The sequence below is a fragment of the Citrus sinensis genome, chromosome 5 (genome assembly GCF_022201045.2).
Source record: "Citrus sinensis cultivar Valencia sweet orange chromosome 5, DVS_A1.0, whole genome shotgun sequence".
Taxonomy (NCBI): Eukaryota; Viridiplantae; Streptophyta; class Magnoliopsida; order Sapindales; family Rutaceae; genus Citrus; species Citrus sinensis.
This window is the reverse complement of record NC_068560.1, coordinates 1,457,793-1,478,938: the sequence shown is the minus strand read 5'-3', so window position 1 is coordinate 1,478,938 and position 21,146 is coordinate 1,457,793. Positions and strand designations below refer to the sequence as shown.

The window sequence follows — 21,146 nt, the reverse complement described above, 5'->3', positions numbered from 1 at the left end:
TGATTTTTTCCTTTTCTTTCCGCCTAAATTACGACATGAGTTTTTGTAAATTGTAAATAGTGAAGAAGGAGCCAATTAAATTTAAATTGATAGACACGTTACGTGTATAAAAGAAAAATTATTATGTGGTAGCAATTTCCAAGCAACTTGCATGAAATATAATCGTTCACACAACTTTTGTGGACCTAAATAATTATTTCCCGACACGCAATGACGAGAGTGACTTGACTTCTTGACTTAGATAAGTATGTTGAATATTTGCATTCAGAATTGGAAAATCAAGCTTATCCGCTGGAAATTATTGCCTATAAAAGCAGACCAAGAGGGAAGTCGCCTTTGTTGGGAGAACCTGTGCCTCCCGGTTCGAGCGGGGACTTCTAGTCTGGATTGTGGTACGGGCTTAAAGGTGTGTCCCACAGTTGGGGCCCTCCCCAGGATACCTCGTGGATAAGACCAAAAAAAAAAAATAAATAAAAGCAGACCAAGATCCTTATGTTTCTTCACATTTATAAAAAATTATTAATTTATTGCCAGGAAACTATGGGTGGTTTATTATTCACAATATTTATGCAGTTTGTTTTTTCACTCATCTTCTTCAATTTTACAATTTCTAACTTCACTTCTTCCATGCTGTCGCCACTCTGCCATAGCTATGAGCGGTCTGCTTTGTTGCAATTCAAAGAAAGCCTCACGATCATTCGTAAGACTTCTTCGTATTATATCTGGGATCCATGTCATCCAAAGACAGCTTCATGGAAACCAGAAGAAGCAAATATTGATTGTTGCTTATGGGATGGCGTGGAGTGCAATGAAAACACAGGTCATGTCATCAAGCTTGACCTCTCCAATAGCTGCCTCCAAGGTTTTATCAACTCTAGCAGCGGCCTTTTCAAGCTTGTCCACCTTGAGTGGCTTGATCTTGCTTTTAACTACTTCATTTGTTCTGAGATCCCACCAGAAATTATTAACCTTTCGAGGTTATCCTACCTAAACCTCTCTTCTGCTGGTTTTTTTGGTCAAATACCATCAGAAATTCTAGAGCTTTCCAACTTGGTGTCCCTCGATTTATCTCATAATTCATATTATAATCTTATTGAACTCAAGGAGCCAAATCTTGGAAATCTAGTTAAGAAGTTAACAAACCTTAAAGAGCTTGCTCTCGGAGGTGTGACAATTTCTTCTCCAATACCTCATAGCTTGGCAAATCTATCTTCTTTGACTCTTTTATCACTCTCAGGCTGTGAATTACGAGGTAATTAAAATCTTGCTTCGTTAAATTTTCTCCTTAATATATGTGCAACATCTGTATTTCACCAGTTCTGATTTTTTTTCTTTTATTTCAAATTCTCAGGAAGAATTCCGTCTTTACTCGGTAATCTAACCAAGCTCATGTATTTAGACCTTTCATTTAATAATTTATTAGGTGAGCTGCCTACTTCTATTGGAAATCTTGACTGTTTGAAAAGACTTGATATTTCATGGAATGAATTATCGGGTGAGCTGCCAGCTTCCATTGGAAATCTTGCTTCTTTGGAACAACTTGAACTTTCATTAAATAGATTTCGGGGCAAAACTCCACATTCAATGGGTAACTTTACCCGACTCTATTGGTTATCTCTTGCATCAAATGATTTTTCTGGTGAGCTACCTGCTTCTTTTGGCAACCTTAGATCATTGGAAGGATTGGACATCTCTGAATGCAAATTTTCAAGTCAAATTCCATCTTCACTTAGAAATCTCGCCCAACTCAAATTCCTTGAATTTTCTCATAATAATTTTAGTGGCCCAATAGATCTAGATATGTTTCTTGTTAATTTTAAACACCTAGAGCATCTATCTCTCTCATCAAATAGGTTGTCGTTGTTTACCAAAGCCATTTTTAATACTTCACAGAAATTTAATTTTGTAGGACTGCGTTCATGCAACCTTAATGAATTTCCAAACTTTTTAAAAAATCAACATTATTTGGAAGTGCTTGACCTTTCTTGCAATAAAATTCATGGAAAAGTACCAAAATGGTTGATAGAGCCAAGTATGCAGAACTTCAGCTATTTAAACCTTTCCCATAACTTTTTAATAGGTTTTTATCAACACCCTATGTTTTTTCCACGGAATTATGATGGCTTTACATTAGATCTTAGTTATAATTATCTACAAGGACCACTCCCAGTTCCACCCCCCCAAACCAAACACTATCTAGTTTCAAACAATAGCTTAACAGGGAAAATTCCATTTTGGATATGCAATTCAAGTAATAGTCTTGAAATCCTTGATTTGTCTTACAATAACTTAAGTGGCTTGCTTCCTCAGTGCTTAGACAATTTTAGTGATCATCTCTCAATATTAGATTTACAGCACAACAAATTTTGTGGAAGTATTCCTCAAACCTTCTTGAGCGGAAGGTCTCTTATGATGATTGATTTGAGCGATAATCTGTTACAGGGAAGAATTCCGAGATCTTTGGTCAATTGTTCAAGTTTAAAATTTCTTGATCTTGGGAATAACCAAATTAGTGGTACTTTCCCCTCTTGGTTAGGAACTCTTCGAGAATTGAACGTTCTCATCCTGAAATCCAATAAATTACATGGCATGATAAGAGAACCTAACACTGGTTGTGGGTTTCCTGAACTCCGTATTATTGACCTCTCTAACAATAGGTTTACTGGAAAGCTTCCATCCAAGTACTTCCAGTGTTGGAATGCTATGCAAGTTGTCAACACAAGTGAGTTAAGATATATGGAAGGTATGATTTATCCATTTGCATTGGTGTCTTATGCGGCCCTTGGCATTTATGATTACTCGTTGACAATGAGCAACAAAGGCCAAATGATGTCATATGACAAGGTTCCAAATTTTCTCACGGGCGTTATTCTCTCAAGCAATAGATTTGATGGAGAGATTCCAACATCAATTGCCAATTTAAAAGGACTTCAAGTTCTCAGCCTCGCCAATAATAGTCTTCATGGCCATATTCTATCATGTTTGGGCAACCTAACGGGTTTGGAATCATTGGATCTCTCAAATAACAAATTTTCTGGACAGATTCCTCAGCAACTTGTTGATCTCACATTCCTTGAATTCTTCAATGTCTCAAACAACAATCTCACAGGACCCATACCACAAGGAAACCAATTTCCTACATTTGACAAAACGTCATTTAATGGAAACTTGGGGTTGTGTGGAAAGCCATTGCCCAAGGAATGTGAGAATGACGAAGCTCCAACAAATGAAGATCAAGTCGAAGGCTCAGAGGAGTCTCTGCTTTCAGGCACATCTGATTGGAAAATCATTCTGATAGGCTATGCGGGTGGACTCATTGTTGGAGTGGTTCTTGGGCTTAACTTCAGCATAGGAATTCTTGAATGGTTTTCGAAGAAATTTGGGATGCAGCCAAAAAGGAGGAGGAGAATCAGGAGAGCTAGGAACAGAATGTGACTATAAAGTTACATTTAATTCTCTTTTATATGATTTATTGCTATGATGTGCTAAGAGAGGATGTGGAGAATTCATTCCTTGTAGTCTCATTGCGTGTCAATGCAATTTTCTAACAAGAAAGTTGAATAAAATTCTCTTTATAATTCATTTAACCAAATCAACTTTACATTTTTACGGCCATAAAAATGCTCTCATAAGTAGATCACATGAGCTTTGAAGGATTTTTTGGCACGTGCATTGTTATTTATGTATGGTCAAGATTTTCTTATTTATTAATTTTTATTTATTAAGTACCAATCATGTGAATTTGTTTACTAAAATGAAAGATTAAACTAGGTGGGAATCCTGATTTTTTTTTATACGTTATTGATGTCAAAGAATTGAGCCCGAGCAAGACACAATAAATAAATAAACATATGATAAACTTAATGTTCAAGTCGTTTAGTAAGGACAAATTAGACGTGTATGGATAGCACTTTTTTTAACTCAATTCACCGCAGTATTTATATGTATCATTTTCTCAAAAATCTTAAGGATTGTTTTTAGGTGTTGTAGTTTTTAAAATACAACTGTCGCGGAAAAAAACTATAACTATAAAGTAAAAGTTAATAGTATATAGTAAATACAATTTTTAAATAATAATTTAGACAAAATTGTAAAGATATAATAGATTTTTCATTATACAAGTATAAAATTAAATCAACTTATCTTCCAAACTACAGCAATTAGTGTTTACCAAATACTTTAGTCCGTACCTTTTAAGTTATAAAATAAAAGTTAATAGTATGTAGTAAATATAATTTTTAAATAATAATTTAGACAAAATTGTAAAGATATAATAAATTTTTCATCGTACAAGTATAAAATTAAATCAACTTAACTTTAAATTACAGCAGTTAGTGTGTACCAAATACTTTAGTGTTGTACCTTTTAAGTTATAAAGTTATCCAATCTTAATCCCAAACGGGACCCAAATTCTTTAATCATACTTTAGTGTTTACCAAATTCTTTTAAGTTATAAAGCTATCCAATAATTTTCAGTTGCAAATGAGAATGATAAATATAATTTAGTATTAAGGTTTACTTTGGCAGGTAATATTTTTAAATTTACATGTTTAGTGGTTTCCCTTTTATGGTCTTAGTTATGAGCCTATATAGAGTCACATCTATTGCACACTTTCATATTAATCTTGAATAAAAAATTTCGTTTATTCACAGAGAATATATACCAATTCCTCTTATACTGTTAACCCTTATTTTTTTTGGGGGTGAGGTGAAATCAATATCGGAAAATTAATCGAAACCGAAAGCATGGAAATGTACCCCTCAAGATTGGCACAAACACAAAATGTTTTAGTTAATTTGTAAAAAAAGACTTGACTGTTCTCAGCCTAAAATAAATTCTGTTAAAACAATCATAATATTTGATAAATATTTATAAATAAGAATGACTGCGACTATTTAATCGATTTACTGTATTTGATGTATTAATAGAAGATTTCTTTGGTATTTTTAGACAGTTATATAGTAGCATAGCTTTCTTATAATTGTTGGGTCAAAAGCGGAAGAAAAATAACAAGTTAGGTCGATCGAACTTGCTCATCGGGGCATTATTATTATTTCCTTTCATTTTCAATCATTAATTGTTCATATAACGGGTCAATAAATTTGCCTCTTTTCTATCCTGTTCACTAAAATTTTCCTTCACAGAACGTTGAATATTCTGCATACTCGAGGGCACTGTCATTGATGTTGATATATATTAAAAATGTCATACGTATAATAAATCAGCATTTAAAAAGTCATACGTATGATGTGACAAAGGTTCAAGACAAGTGAGAAGTAATCAACTATCGAATAACTAATAATTTAATTAAAAATGTTTGGTTAGTCGGATGAGGATCTATCGACTTGTCTATCAGGGATTTATTTCTACACAACGTCATTGGTCAACTAATTTTTCTTCACTAAGTTCGGATTTCTTAATATTTGGTAATTCAGAAAAGAACCATAAATTATTTTCAATGAGTCAACATGAATAATTTTGATACCACTTATAAAAAAGTAATCCCTTGATGAAAACTATCACCTAAATTGTAAAAAGATTCATATTGTATCATCAAAAATCAATAAATAAATATACAAAAGTGTTGGGTCATTTGGGGGCCCAAAAACCCAAAATCTAAAAAGGCTTGTTTGATGTGTAATTAACATTAAACATTGGACTTGGATGACAATTGCTATGAAATTTGGTTTTAATAGGAAGCGGCAGCTCTAATTTATGATATCGCAAAAAGACGAGTGGAGAAGCAAAAGACGAGAGAGAGAGAGAGAGAGAAAAAAAAAAAAACAGTGGCTGGTTATTATAATTTGGGGGTAAGATTTTGCATCTTTAATTGGGCGATTGAAAGGCGAAGTTAATTATGTTTTCTCCCAAATTTTGAGGGTAAGTTCCTAGTATCGCCTTCTACAATCCTACTAATCTTGATTTTTATTTTATCCTCTTTTGGCTATTATTTGAGATACTCACTTGTTAGAGAGACAATTATTAGGTTGTTACTGTAAGCCAAGAATATTGATATTCTTAATGATGTTGGTAGCCTCTAGTATTATCTAGAGAATAATTTATATTATAATCCCATTAATATAGTGGAAGATTAAATCGGACTATGGTCCCTTGATTTTTTCCGCTTTGGGTTTCTCACGGAAAAATTTGTGTCTCTTACGGTTGGTTTTTGCTTTGGATTTCATTGATTAATTTTTCTGCCTATTTATTTGTGGTACACATTCTATTTTAATCACACAAAGAGAGAAAAAGTTTGTTTTCACTTAATTTTCAACTGTTTGTGGTAGTCCCTTTCTCAATAGAGTGGTATCAGAGCTTTAGGTTTTGTGTTTTTTTATTACTTGTGTGGTTGAAATAGAGGATTACTCGGCATGCATGATTAAATTAAAATTATGGAATTATGATATTTGGAAGTCTAGAATGGAGGATTTGTTATACATGAAAGACTTACATGAACTCATTAAAGGCAAAAAAGCTAGACCTATCGATTTATATGATAAGGAATGGGCTCAATTAAACTAGAAGGTCGTGGGTACTATTAGGTCACGGATTGATCAGAGTGTGTACCACCATGTCGTGAAGGAATCCAAGGTTGATGTTCTTTGGAGAAAATTAGAAACAATCTGGGCATGTTGCTACTGCTTTCACTTCATCACAAACTCAAGATGCAGATTTATTAACCAAGCTTCTTGGAAAAGCCATATTTCATACTCATCTTCGCAAGTTGGGCATCATTAACATCCATACTCCAACTTGAGGGGGAGTGTTGAGATTTGCCAAGATTATGGACAGTTGTTCTGCTGCAGTAATGGACGTAATTTGATAGTCAACTTTCTCTTATAAGCAATTTCCTTTTCTATTGTCTACAGCTAGCAATCAATCTCTTATTTTTAGCCTTTTAGTTAGCTGACACTTTTGTATATAAATGGGGTATAACAATAATAATAAAGTATATCTTTTCCCCCTTTTTTTACAGTGAGCAATGACAACCTATTTGATGAAAGAGATAAAATTCCCAAATTTTTCAGGTTGATAAGTAATGAACCTAGCTATATCGTTCCTCTCTAAGAATTCTGAGAATGGTCAAGGCCGATGAGTTGGGTAAGATTTGTGAGTGAAGATGGAATTGAACCTAAAAAATTGTAGTTTTCAATGTCTAATATCTCGTATGACCTAAGATTTCCGATGGAAGCAAGCAACTCACTTGAAAATTTGTTAGAATAAATGGCCAACAATTGCAGCTGGGTAAAATTACCAATTGAATCTGGAACTTTGTCCCCAAAAACTACATGATGCTAAAGATAATCTAAGATAATCTCCTCAAGGAGCTAAAGTTTCTAGTGGGCCATGGGAGCTCTCCCGATAAGTTATTGAATGAAGGTCAAGTTCTTCCAAATAAAAAAGATTTCACATGGAAGTAGACAACTCACCAGACAAGTTATTTTTAAAAAGATCTAGTTTTTTTTTTTTTTTCAAAGAACAAAGATTTCTAAAAGAAATAGGCAGCTCACCCATTAATTCATTTATTCTAAGGTCTAACTTAAAGAGCTTGGACAATTTATCGAGTAAAGATAAAATTCTTCCTGAAATTTATATAATATATATATATATTAAGTAGAAAATTAAAAATAATATTTTTTACAGTAATGAATTTAACATTACAATTGGCGATTTCAAGTAAAAAATATATACTTAATAACAACATGCATGTATATTAGTTTACGAGAAAATATATAAAATTGAATTACCTTGCAATTCATAGTTTTGGAGAGATGAAAATGTCAAAGAAGATAGATTTGTCAAGTTATGAAGTATCGTTAAACGAATAGAAACATCACCAAGGTCAAGCGATTTTAGATTGCTTAACTTCTTGACCAGATTTGCGAGATTGGGCTTCTATAGTTCAAGTCTACCATGACCGTGTTTATTTTGTGATAGATTAAGGGACATCAAGTTGGAGAGCTCTAGAATTTTTTACGGTATTAGATCAGATAAAGTATCTTCATATACCTACTTAGAGCCACTTGGCAAATTTCTTCCATTTACTTTTGAACAATCCCTTTTAAGTAGCACTGATTGTCTACACACCCAGTAGACTCCTTTTTTCTTAGAGTTATCTTTCTTCCAATTACCAACTATCAATGCCAAATCATCAGAAGCTTTATTATTTCCATCACTCATCCTTCTTTATTCTAAAATTAGAGTACTGCTAACTTCTTTAAGATCCACAACCTCTTTCCCATACAGTAAAGTAGGCAACAAATGCTTATAGGAAGTTGAAAGAGACCACAATAGCCTAAGTGCCTTGTCTTCTTCTTCAATTTTAACTCCAACTGCTTCTAAGATTATCATAAATTTTTGTACCTTCAATCATTTTTAACATACAAAAAATTAGAGATGCTCTTTACTTGATACAAATTTTCTAGTCTCTCCCAAATTTCTTTTGCCGAAGAAACTTTTCCTACATTCGTAAGAGCATGCTTTGTTAGACATAGTCATATAGCACTTGCAGTCTTTCATCCAATTCTTCCCTATCTTCATCACTTAAAACAAATTTCCTAGACTCACTACTAGAAGCAGGAGATGGTTTGCCCTTCTAAGCCTTGGGTACTCAAGATTGAATCAATACATCCTTGACTTGAATTTGGCAGACTTGAATTTAGTAGAAGTCAAACTCGATTCTTCCATCAAACTTTCAACCTCAATTCTCACAGGATTTGAAAATTTGTTTGTAGACATAATTGTTATGCAGAACAAACTTCATCTCTGATACCAATTGTTAGGGAATTTAATCCCATCCAAGATCGTGCAATCAAAAATATCAAATAAATAATAAACACAAAATAAATAGAGAATAAAACCAATCACACAACACAAGAATTTACATGGAAGACTCCTATACTGGAGGAAAAACCACGGCCACCAAGGACAACGAGAGAAAAATCCAAAATGTGAAAAATTATTACAATTGTTCTAGTATTTTTCTCACACTTGAAATCCCAATAACACCCAATCTCTTAATAGAATTATCATTGCTCTCACACTAGAAGCTATCTACTTGCACAAAATTGATTGTTGTGCTATCTTATACAAACAAGTGAACCCAACCTTCCTACATATAGTGATTATTTCTTGCAGAAGAAGTATTCATTTTCTTATACTAATTGTATTCCTCATTGTATAAATAAAAGTCCCAAAGGAGAAATTACTTATTCCTTAAATAGGAATCTTACTCAACAAGAAAATATTATAGGAAATCCTTATTGAAAAGTAAGACATATTTCATAATAGATTCAATGTATTAATTGTACTTGCATCATAAATTACCATCCCTATGTATGACTAGGACGTGATGAAGGCTCATGGAACATTGACTCGAGACTAGTGAGAGCCTATCTTTAATAAGTAAGGTCTTCGTCCGCTCCGTATTGGAAAATACTTTCGCTTTCAATCTAGCCAACAAAAAACTGAAAGCTAACTAAATTTTTAACTGATAATTTAGCCATTAATTTGCTAACAAAAATTAATTTCTGGAGCGGCAACATCCCCAAAAAAAAAAATAAAAAACTAATTTTTTGTTTAATGTGTTATTCATAATCTTTTTCTTTTTTTTTGAAAAAAAATTATTTTATAGGATAACTCGAACTTGTCCATCGGGGGTTTATATTTCCTTTCACTTTCAATAATTTCTCATCTAATGCCATTACCTGTTCACTTAATTTTTCCTTCGCGGCATCTTGAGTATTCCGTTTCCTCAAGGGCATTTATCATTGATGTTATTGACATAATCTTTGTCTACCAGGCCGACCCATTTTGTCTTGATATCTAGCAGTTGTCTTGGTGTCTTTTAAACTATAACTCTGTTCGGTGTATTACTTGGGGGAACCGAGCCTAGGATGTTTATCCAATCCAAAAGATTAATTTATTGAAAAATATCCTACCTATAAACCCAATTAATTCGCCTTTTCTAGTTAATGTGAGAGATACCTTAATATAATTTCATTTAACTAAAAGTTACGTGATGTTATCTCATAGTCATCTAGCAACAAGATTACACTGTTGTCGCCAATTTTAGTTTGATAAAATTATTATTTAAAAGTCACACTTAACAAAAACTCACATTTTATTTCGTAGCTAAAATTTAATTTCATTACACGGCAACTATCGCTTAAGCACTATAGTAGTAAACGGAGCCTTAATTTAGCATAAGTTGAGATTGAGTTTTAATTATATGTTAATGTTTCTGGTACTTCATATGGGAGATTCAATAAATGTTCTTTTGATTCCCAGCCATGCCTTGAAAATTCCATTATCCGTATGGACACCGTTTTTTAACTCAATTAATTCGCCGGGGTAATTATATGTACCATTTGTTTTTTCAGAAATTCTAATTCTTTTATCACTCTTTTTATACTTTTTAATTGCAATTGTGAATGTTAAATATACTTTAGGTATTTAGGTTTACTTAGGTAGTTAACTTATTTCAGTCATGTTAGTATTTATTGAGCTCACAGATTTAGTCGCTTCCGTTTTATAGTCGTAAGTTATGAGCCTATATAATAAAGTCACATCTATTGTACAATTTCATGTTAATCTTGAATAAAAATTTTCGTTTATTCACAGAGAATATTTACCAATTCCTCTTATTCAATTCACAGAGAATATATTCCAATTCCTCTTATTATGATAACCATTTTATTTTTTATTTTTAATTTTGGGTGAAATCAATATCAAATAATTTATTAGTATGGAAAGAAAGAAAATGTGTAGCCCTCAAGATTAGATAAAAACGTAATTCTTATTTAAATTCTGAAAAATACTTGAATGTTCTCATCTTAAAATAAATTCCATTAAAACAATCATAATATTTATCAAATATTTATAACTAAGAATGAGTGTTACTACTTAGCTAAGATACGTTGAAGCGACCCAATTTAAAGGTTCGATCCGCTCAACATGGGTCAGGAGGGATTTTTTATTCACGGGGGCCTTACTAATTCCTTTCATTTTCAATAATTAGTTGTTCATAAAACGGGTCAATAAATTTGCCTCTTTTCTATCCTGTTCACTAAAATTTTTCCTTCACGCCGCGTTGAATATTCTGCATACTCGAAGGCATTTGTCATTGATGTTGATATCTTCTTGTCTACGATTTAGGCTGATCCGTTCGAAAATTTCTAATTGAATTTAGGGAAAAGGAGACCTATACTTCAAGATTTGGGGGAAATAGTCATGCAAATCTCCAAGTTTTCAATAAAGGCCATTAAGACTCTTTTAAGTATAATCCCCTTTGAACTTAATAATTAAACAATTGATTTTAAAGTTTTTTTATTAAATATAAATAAAATATAAATAGTTTAATTTATCTGGTAGACTAATAATATTAGAATTTTTAGTATGTAAAGTAATTTTAAAAATGTAAATTTTTATATTCATTTTAATAATATATTTCTACTTATTATAAAAATTTTAAACAAATCTTTGGGTTAAATAGATTTTACAACTAATCTCATGTATTATAATATTAAAATTATTTTATACAATATTGAAAATAATTTAAATGTTTTAATATTTATTTCAATATTATGTTTCTATTTATTACAAAATTTAGTTTAATATAATATAAGATTGTGAATTATTAAAAAAAATTTAAATATTAAAATTATTTTAAAAGGTATATATAGTTTCATTTATTTTAATATTATATTTCTATTTAATAAAGTAAAAGGGTATTATAGTCAAAAGAGGATTTTAGTGTCCCTTAGTGAAAACTTGAGGGTTTACATAATTATTTTCCCAAACCTAAGGGGTGTAGGTGTCCTTTTCCCTTGTATTTATAATTTGAAAGTTATTTGAGGTAATTTTATCTTGTCGGAGAATATATTTGATTGCCTTACTGCCCTCTCAATTACAAAACATTTTGTTCTCCAATTTTAATTGCTTTTCTACTTTTATTTCCTAAATTTTAGAGATTTTACAGCTGGTGATAAATGGTGAATTTCATTCCTTAACCGAGGTTTACTAAGTTAAAAAAACTAGTGAAAAACATATGGTAATTAAATAAATTTTAATGGAAATAAAGTCACAATAGTAGAAGTGACAATTTTTGGCACGATCAACTAATTAATCAGACACAAACACAAGACAAATTAATGAATTTGGATTTACAAAGATTGACGTGATTTTTAACTTAGATCAATTAAAAATCTTTCATTTCGTATCATCGGACTCACTATTAGTCATCATAAATTATTGTCAACAGACGACCAATTTCAGAGACTTCAGAATCGATTATTAGCAATCTATTTAAAAAGAAAAAAAAAATCTTTAATAAGATCTATGAAACTTGTTTGGGGGTTTATATTTCCTTTCATTTTCTATAACTTGTCATCTAATGGGTCAATAAATTTATTTGCTTCTTTTTTTCTCCTTTCCCCACTTTAATTTTCCTTCACGGCAAGTTGACTATTCTGCATACTCGAGGGCATGCCATTGTCTTGATGACTTTTAACTACAACTCTAAAAGTTTCGTCCACGGCGTGTTTAATAGTCTCTGCTGACTCGAGGGCATGGGCATTTATCGTTGATGATGATATATATTCTTGTCTAGCGAGGGGAGTTTTAAAATAATCAATTTTTCGTCAAAAGTTGTTCCATCAATGATTGAACATCTCTTTGAACACATGTTGCCATTAAAATGATATAGTCCACCCGAGAGTCACCGTCACTCTTCTTTGTAAACAACGCACTCGTTGGTTGAGTGATAACACCTCCTTAACTTAATTATTCTCAAGGTCAGGAATTCGAGTTTTGTTCCCTTAGATTTCCTAGCTGAGCTACTAATGTACCAATTTGTAATGAGCTTCAGCTGATGGCCTCTGAGATGGGCTCTAATTAATGCACCTAAAATGTAACAAACATCTCACGTTAACAACCCAAAACTCCATAATTCCATGCAAAATCATTCTAGAAGTTAAAATTAGGTGTCAAGTCTGAAGAGAACACTGACACTTCTGTTCGATGTCTCTGTATTTTCTTGAGCTATTAGTCATCATAGTAGAAGTGACAATTTTTAACACGATCAACTAATCCGACACAAACACTAGAAAAATTAATGAAATTTGTATTTACTAAAATTCACATGATTTTTAATTTAGATCAATTAAAAATATTTCATTTTATATTGTGGAATTCACTATAAGTCATCATAAATCATCATCAACAGACGATCAAGGCCTGCGGATAGAGACTCAAGACTAGAATTAGAAGTCTTCAAGTATCAATTTTCGGTGATAGCAAGCGCAATTTCAGTCAAGTGGTTTAGGTCTTTGCATGTTCTATACGTATGTGTGGACTCTAAAGTGCAATGAATTCAAAACTCAAGCATTTGATACGGCTGCGTTTTAAGTGATTTCACTTACAAGTCACATGCTGCACACGTGATGTTTTAAGCTTCAACAAACGACATCGGTTTCAGCCGTTTTGGGCAAGCTTAAGTGACTCACGCGCTAAGCATATGAGCTGAGAGGCAGATCAGTTAATAGCCGTTACACACGTTTCACAAACTGGTGCAATCTGGGTTTCTATATCAGGCGTATAAAAGGGCTGATTGTTAAGGCAGATTTTGAGTGATTTTGAGAGCTTTCCAGAGAGTTCTAAGAAAGTGAGAAAGAATTATCTTGTTCCTTGTATTCTCGTCTGTATAAACTCTGTAATCTTTTGATTCTAATCTCCATAAACCTTGAACTAAGATTTGAGTCAGCGTTGACTCTTCAGATTTGTTGTTGGTTTAATTGCAACTTGAACAGATCTTGACAAGGTTCTTGGGCAGTGGTTTATTGCTAACAAGAGAACAAAGCAATCAAATCACTACAATATGTCCGGTCAGAGAATTATTTCTTAGTTCTTTAGATAGGAATGACGAAGGTGAGATGTATATATGAACACCGTTCTAAGTCAACTAAAGTTAAATTCGCCATATCATTATAATGGATGTTAATATCGCTAATTTGGAGTCAAAGTCATGCATTAATGGTTATGAATTTTTTTTTTTTAATCATGGTGGAGATTGTTGAAAATTGATTATAAAAAAAGAAGTCAAAATGATGGGTGGTTGAGCCACCATCTTTGAATTCAAAGAAGGTGGGTGGCCAAGTTAGCCACCATCATTGAACAAGAAAAAATGGGTGAGTGCCGCCCATGCAAAGAAGAGGAGGGAGAAAATGAAGCCAAAGTTTGGCTATAAATAGAGGGGTTCTCCCTCTCATTTTTGTATCCCATAGAAGCAATCCCAAAATTTGAGAAGCAAGAAAATGTAAGAGAAGCATTAAAGCTTCTAACATGGGAGAGAAATATTCTTAAACATGTAGTTATATTGAAGGAGCATTTGGCTCCTCAATATGGGTATTACGGGTTTGCTTTGTTAAGGAATATTTCTCGAAATTATGTATTTGGGGCTTGGGTGAGAGAAAATTATTTCTGAGAGTGTGGTTGTAATAATTTTCCACATAGTGAATATTTTTTCTCTGGTTGTCTCTTGACAACGGCCGTAGTTTTTCTCCGGATTCGGAGTTTTCCACGTAAATCTTGTGTTGTGTGATTTTTGTGTTCTCCATTTAAATTTTTTATTAATTTGTTGCTTGACAAATTGCTTGGAGTGATCTTGGGAGGAAACTCAATTTCCTAACAGTGGTATCAGAGCCATTAATTGAAGTTTTGGTGTCGGGGCACTGTTTACGTAGACGGTGCTGTTTGATATTGTTTCACGTATACAGTACTGTTTATGTGAAGCAATGAAGCCAAACCAAATAATCCGTGGTGAAGAGCAAAAACTGATTTGTAAAGCATATATATCAGCAGCCTGTGTTTTTCAAACTTGTTGGAGTTTGATGTTGTTGAAAAATTAATGGGAGAATGATTTTTTGTTGGCTTATGGAGAATTCAAGTCAAAGGTATATCCAATCTGGTATGCACAAGGATTTGAAGGTGTGGACAATTTTGCACCTTAAGGAAATTGTCAAGAAGGTGGCGCGGGCTCGGCAAATTGCTCCAGAATCAGTAAAAGAGATACTGATATTCTCACAAATGGTGAATTTCTTTTTGATAAGAGATTGGGTTAGTTCTTTTGGCATGTAGATCTCCAAGTTGCCATGAAAGAGAACATGTTATTATCAGTGGGGTCCACAAGTTTGCACGCGAGCATTGGCTTGGTATAAATGCAAGGTGTGTGGTGGAAAGTTATGTCATGGCTGAAGAATTCTCAGTGAAACCAAGCATGAGAATTGCACCATAAATTTTAGCAGGATATTTTGACATGTGCCGAGAAAAATTTTAGAATGGTTGATTCTAAGTGGTATACTTGTTATGGTGGAGTGTGATAATTCTTTATGTTGAGAATTATGACTGTTGGTGAAGACAGTGCTTTGCAGCAGTGGTTATGAATTTTTTTTTTTTAATCATGGTGGAGATTGTTGAAAATTGATTATAAAAAAAGAAGTCAAAATGATGGGTGGTTGAGCCACCATCTTTGAATTCAAAGAAGGTGGGTGGCCAAGTTAGCCACCATCATTGAACAAGAAAAAATGGGTGAGTGCCGCCCATGCAAAGAAGAGGAGGGAGAAAATGAAACCAAAGTTTGGCTATAAATAGAGGGGTTCTGCCTCTCATTTTTGTATCCCATATAAGCAATCCCAAAATTTGAGAAGCACGAAAATGTAAGAGAAGCATTGAGAGCTTCTAACATGGGAGAGAAATATTCATAAGCAAGTGGTTATATTGAAGGAGCATTTGGCTTCTCAATATGGGTATTACGGGTTTGCTTTGTTAAGAAATATTTCTCGAAATTATGTATTTGGAGCTTGGGTGAGAGAAAATTATTTCTGAGAGTGTAGTTGTAATAATTTTTCACATAGTGAATGTTTTTTCTCTGGTTGCCTCTTGACAACGGCCGTGGTTTTTTTTCCAGATTCGAGTTTTCCACGTAAATCTTGTGTTGTGTAATTGTTGTGTTCTCCATTTAAATTTTTTGTTAATTTGTTGCTTGACAAATTGCTTGGAGTGATCTTGGGAGAAAACTCAATTTCCTAACAAGTAAAAGAAAAGGATAGAACTAGTTCTCCCTATTTGTTGCACTAGCTATGAGATTTCAATATTACAGTGATATTATGTGCCAAATAATATTATGTGCTGCTTGGAGAGCCATTGATTTGTCCATGTTCACTCGCAATGCGGACGCAGAAGCAAAGGGCAACTGGTCTATGTTGACGATATTGATATCTGATGTTTAAATACAAAACACTAATAATTTTTTTATTTAATATCTAAAGCTTCCATCTCATATTAATAGTGATTTAAATTTCAAAAGGCACCGTAAACCAATTTTTAATATATAAAACACCAATTTCTTTTTTTTCTTTTTTTCAAAAAAAGGAGAAATGTAAGGATCCATTAAAAAAATCACACCAACATTATAACGACAATTAAAGGGAAGAAAAAAACCGAGGACACATAATAGTGCATAGTCTTAAAAGAAAAGCCTAATTGAATTCAGTTTCTACGTATCCCCTTCTTCCTTCTTGTCATTTGCCGCATTCCCAACTTGTCCAGAAACCATCCGACAATTACGGTGCTAAAGTTGAACCCGAGAACCAATCTTGCAACAAGTTCACTTGCATAGCCTATCAGAATGATTTTCCAATCAAATGCGCCTGAAATCTACTAAAATTTATCAAATTGACTCATAAATTACGACCACACAACTCTGGAACCTGAAAATCAATATTCAGCAAAACTGTAATAATTCTTACTCTAGAATCAATATAATCTATAGCCAAGATAAACCTCCATTATTTCTCTTTCACCAAATTAGTAGAAAACCATTTATCAGTATACAAGTAAATAATTTACCCAGAAAAAACTTTTTTTCTTTTTACCAAGGCGTGATTGCTTTAGCCTTTGGCAATCTATCTAGAAAACTTATAAGGTAATTTGGGTCACGAATAATGACTCTGTTTGGTCATGAAAAATGTCTCTGAATTCACTTGGCTTGATAACTTCAGGAGTTTAAAATAGACCAAATTAATTACTTTTCACCTTTTACAATTTTACTTACATTGAGAATCCTCATTTGGCAAAACTAAGAGGCAAATTCCAGATTGGGGATTGTCTGAGACATCTCTTAAATACAATAGATGAAGCAAAAGTGAGGGGACGATACTGGATACTACCCTTCGGATCATTGAATTAATAAATTTGTCTGATTTACCCTTTTTTCTTTTAATCATCTTCCTGAAGTGTCATTTCACAAGATATTAGGAAAATCTGAGATGCAAGCAATGAATTCCGAGAAAGATGAATTTTAGCAGAGAATCTCAATCAACTACCGTTGGCATGCGCACGTGAGAGAGAGTTTTGGATGAAAGAACCTGGTCTCATGCCCCTCACTCCGTTGTAATTCATGAGAATTATTGTGCTAAAAGACTTTTCGTCATTTATCTAAACGGAGAAATAAAAACAAATAATTAAACTGCTGAAGAATTCATGTTTTTCATAAAACAAAGTTTTTTACATTATGTATTTATCACTAATCTTTAAGTTTAGGAATGTCGTTTTACACGTGTCTTTATTATATTGGTTCGTGTTCCCAACTTTGTCCCCAATAATATACATATATCATTTCTAAAAAACAACGAAGATGCGCGTACATCTTGGAGTACATCATTTGCTACTAAAACAATTCACGAGTGATTTATATTTTTGTGGGTGTAGTAAGGAAACAAATGTGCCAATTGGCCTCCACAATGGTTATACTTCTTGGAGGGATGTATAGATCTGCACTAAGCTAGTCATAGACACATTTAGAGACCTCATGCAAGTAAATTATTGACCTACACAATGCAATCAAGTTAATGCAATCCTACAATTATTCGTATTCCCCTCTTCCATATAAATCTGCTGACTAAAGTGATACGTTACTCATGTGAAATAAGCGGTTGCTGCTTGATGCTTACAACTATTTTCAGATTCATACAAGTATAGCAAAATCAAATGCTGACAAAAGAAAGGCAGCAAGAAGACAACTTCTCTTACATCTCCCAAATAGATACTGTTGGCTATTTCACTCGGTTTTCAAAGCAAAACTAATTAATAAAAGCCGAAACGGAGCTAAAACAGATGAGTGCAAAGAAGAAATTCCAAGTGTTAAACGAGTTACCCAAAAAATTAATAATATAATTAATAACGACATGATTAAAAAAGAATCAGGAGACGTATCGAAACTCTAACTTTCTTTGAAGACTTCTACCATGACGTTTACAACTTTCTTTCTTTTTTCTTTTTTTCCTTCATGTAAGAATTAAACTTTCATCCTATCTTAGAATTTAATTTTAACACTTGGATTCCTGAAATTTTTTTATAGAGAATAAAACCTTCATCCTATCTCAGAATTTACTTTCACCGCTTAGATTTCTGGAAAATATTTATCACCTCATATCGTTCCGAGTGTTAAACGAGTGACCCAAAAAATTAATAATATAATTAATAACGAGGAACAAGATGATCTCCTTATAATGTTTTTTGAAAAATCAAAGTATTCAAAAACAGAGGATACTGAGAAACAGTAGCCTACTGTTTCTATATGAATCATTAGCCTACTGTTTTGTCAAAACTGATGCATGTCAAGCAAAATTACCCGTATACTGAAGTTGACTTAATGTAATACAAATTTTTTTTTATTTTTTATAAAAAGAAAAACATAAATTTCCATTAAAATAACCACAACAGTATTACAATAACAGACTTAAAAACGGTATAACAATGACAGATTTAAAAGCAATCAAAACAATATTACAACGATAATTTAAAGAAAAGAAAAACGCGTACACATGCTAGTGCTTACTCTTCAAAGGAAAAAGCCTGATTACATTCAGTTTCGAAGTCTCCTCTTTCTCCTCATTGTTTTGTGCTGCATTCCAAATTTCTCTAAAATCCATCCGACTATTCCTGTGCTGAAGTTGAACCCGAGAGCCAATCCTGCAACAAGTCCACCCGCGTAGCCTATCAGAATGATTTTCCAGTCAGATGCGCCTGAAAGCAGAGATTCTTCTGAGCCGTCAATATGATGATCCTGATTTGTTGGAGGTTCAGAATTCTCACATTCTTTTGACAAAGGCCTTCCACACAATCCCGGGTTTCCATCGAATGAACTATTGTCAAATGTAGGAAATTGGTTTCCTTGTGGTATGGGTCCAGTGAGATTGTTGTGTGAGACATTAAAGAATCCAAGGAATGTGAGATCAACTAGTTGTTGAGGAATCTGTCCTGAAAACCTGTTGTTTGAGAAAAACAATGGAGTTGGAAAAATCACCCGATAATTGATTCTCTGAAAGGTCAAGTTCTTCCAAAGAAGGAAGATTTCCAATGAAAACTGGCAACTCACCGGAAAATTTATTCAGTGAAAGATCAAGTATTTCTAAAGAACGAAGATTTCCAATGAAAGCTGGCAAGTCACCAGAAAAATTATTCTCTACAAGAGTAAGTGCTTTCAAAGAACTAAGATTTCCAATGACAGCAGGCACCTCACCCGAAAATATATTCATTGAAAGGTCTAGTTCTTTCAAAGAACTAAGATTTCCAATGGAAGCAGGCAACTTACTTGATAATATATTCCCTGAAAGGTCTAGTTCTTTTAAAGAACCAAGATTTCCAATGGAAGCAGGTATCTCACCCGATAATAATTGATTCTGTGAAAGGTCTAAATGGATGAGCTTTAATAAATTACCAAGTGAAGACGGTATTCTTCCTGCTTTTTTTTTAAAAAAAAAAAAAAAAGAACGTTAGTATCCAGTGAAATACCAATGGACATGACATATTAATTTATGTAGACAATTTTAATAATAATAATGAAACTAACCTCGCACTAGGCAGTTGTTCAAAGACAGAAATCTCAAAGAAGATAGATTACCCAAGTTATGAGGTATCGGAGTATTAAAAATCGACACCAAACCAAGGTTAAGTGTTTCAAGATTGGTCAACTTCTCGGCTAGATTTGTGAGGCTGGATTTCCTGAGTTCAAGAATACCGCCAGGATATGCATTTCCTGATAAATCAAGGGATACTAAGTTGGAGAGCTCTAGAATTTCTGATGGTATTTGACCAATAAAGAAAGAATCTGAAAGGTTTAGATAAGATAATCTCGAAAGGTTGGCGATTCCTGGAGGGATTTCAGAGTAACGGAAGTCATTACCAGCTAGATTAAGCCACTCAAGATGGATAAGATTGAAAAGGCCGCTGCTAGAGTTGATGGAACCTTGGAGGCAGCTGTTGGAGAGGTCTAGCTTGAAGACATGACCGTTGTTCTCATTGCACTCAACGCCGTCCCAGGAGCAGCAGTCAATGTTACCTCCTGCTGGCTTCCAGGATGCTACTTTAGGACGGCATTCGTAGATCCAATGATAAGTATGGTAACTCTCGTCAATGGTGTCATTAATGATGAGGCTTTCTTTGAATTGCAACAATGAAGAGCGCTCATCGTCATGACAGATTGGCAGCACAGAAGAAGCAATACTGAAGTTTGCAATTGTAAAATTAAAGAAGATGAGGGAAAAAACAAAGTGCATAAATATTAAGAATAAACTTAGGGATAAACCCATTGTTTCCTCGCTGTAAAATCTATCAAATTTTATCAATGTGTAAGGGACATCAGCATCTTTGTTAGCTTTTATAGGCAATTTGCAATTAATTTCTATGGGAAGCCAACAAGTGATTGAGATTAATTAATATTTGTATAAATAGTTTTGTCTTTTGTTTAAATTCTATTATAAATGAAGTTCACATTTTTAATATGTCTACACAGTTATTACGATTTCAACTATTTTATCATGTTAATAATCAATAAAACAACTTTCTAAACTAATTAACTAAAATAGTACCTAGCTAGCTAATTAAATAATCGGTTAAAGAAATAATTATTAATACGTTTTTTTTTTTTTTGGAATGTAGGTAATAAGGATGTTTAGTTTTAGAGTTTAGATAGTTTTTAATAAATTAAAGAGAAGCCTATTATTCTTGAACATTAAGCAAAAAACAAAGCGACTCTCTTTAATCAATTTTAGACTTGTTCACAGGTTAAATCTAATCCAAAACTAGA

At 33.0% G+C, this 21,146-nt stretch overlaps 2 protein-coding genes across 2 annotated transcripts; one reads left to right on the top strand and one right to left on the bottom strand.

The window, feature by feature from the left end:
- The first annotated feature begins 315 nt into the window (after positions 1 to 315).
- On the top strand, positions 316 to 3,582 carry LOC127902107 (receptor-like protein 35). The gene is made up of 2 exons (XM_052440642.1): positions 316 to 1,252; positions 1,352 to 3,582. Exons 1-2 carry the CDS (start codon positions 493 to 495, stop codon positions 3,433 to 3,435), a joined length of 2,844 nt encoding a protein of 947 aa, XP_052296602.1. The 5' UTR covers positions 316 to 492; the 3' UTR covers positions 3,436 to 3,582.
- A 15,341-nt stretch (positions 3,583 to 18,923) lies between these two features.
- On the bottom strand, positions 18,924 to 20,649 carry LOC102628886 (receptor-like protein 35). The gene is made up of 3 exons (XM_052442843.1): positions 19,911 to 20,649; positions 19,365 to 19,799; positions 18,924 to 19,318 (listed from the first exon to the last, which is right to left on the bottom strand). The coding sequence occupies exons 1-3, from the start codon at positions 20,647 to 20,649 to the stop codon at positions 18,924 to 18,926; spliced, it is 1,569 nt and encodes a 522-aa protein (XP_052298803.1).
- Between the last annotated feature and the right edge of the window lie 497 nt (positions 20,650 to 21,146).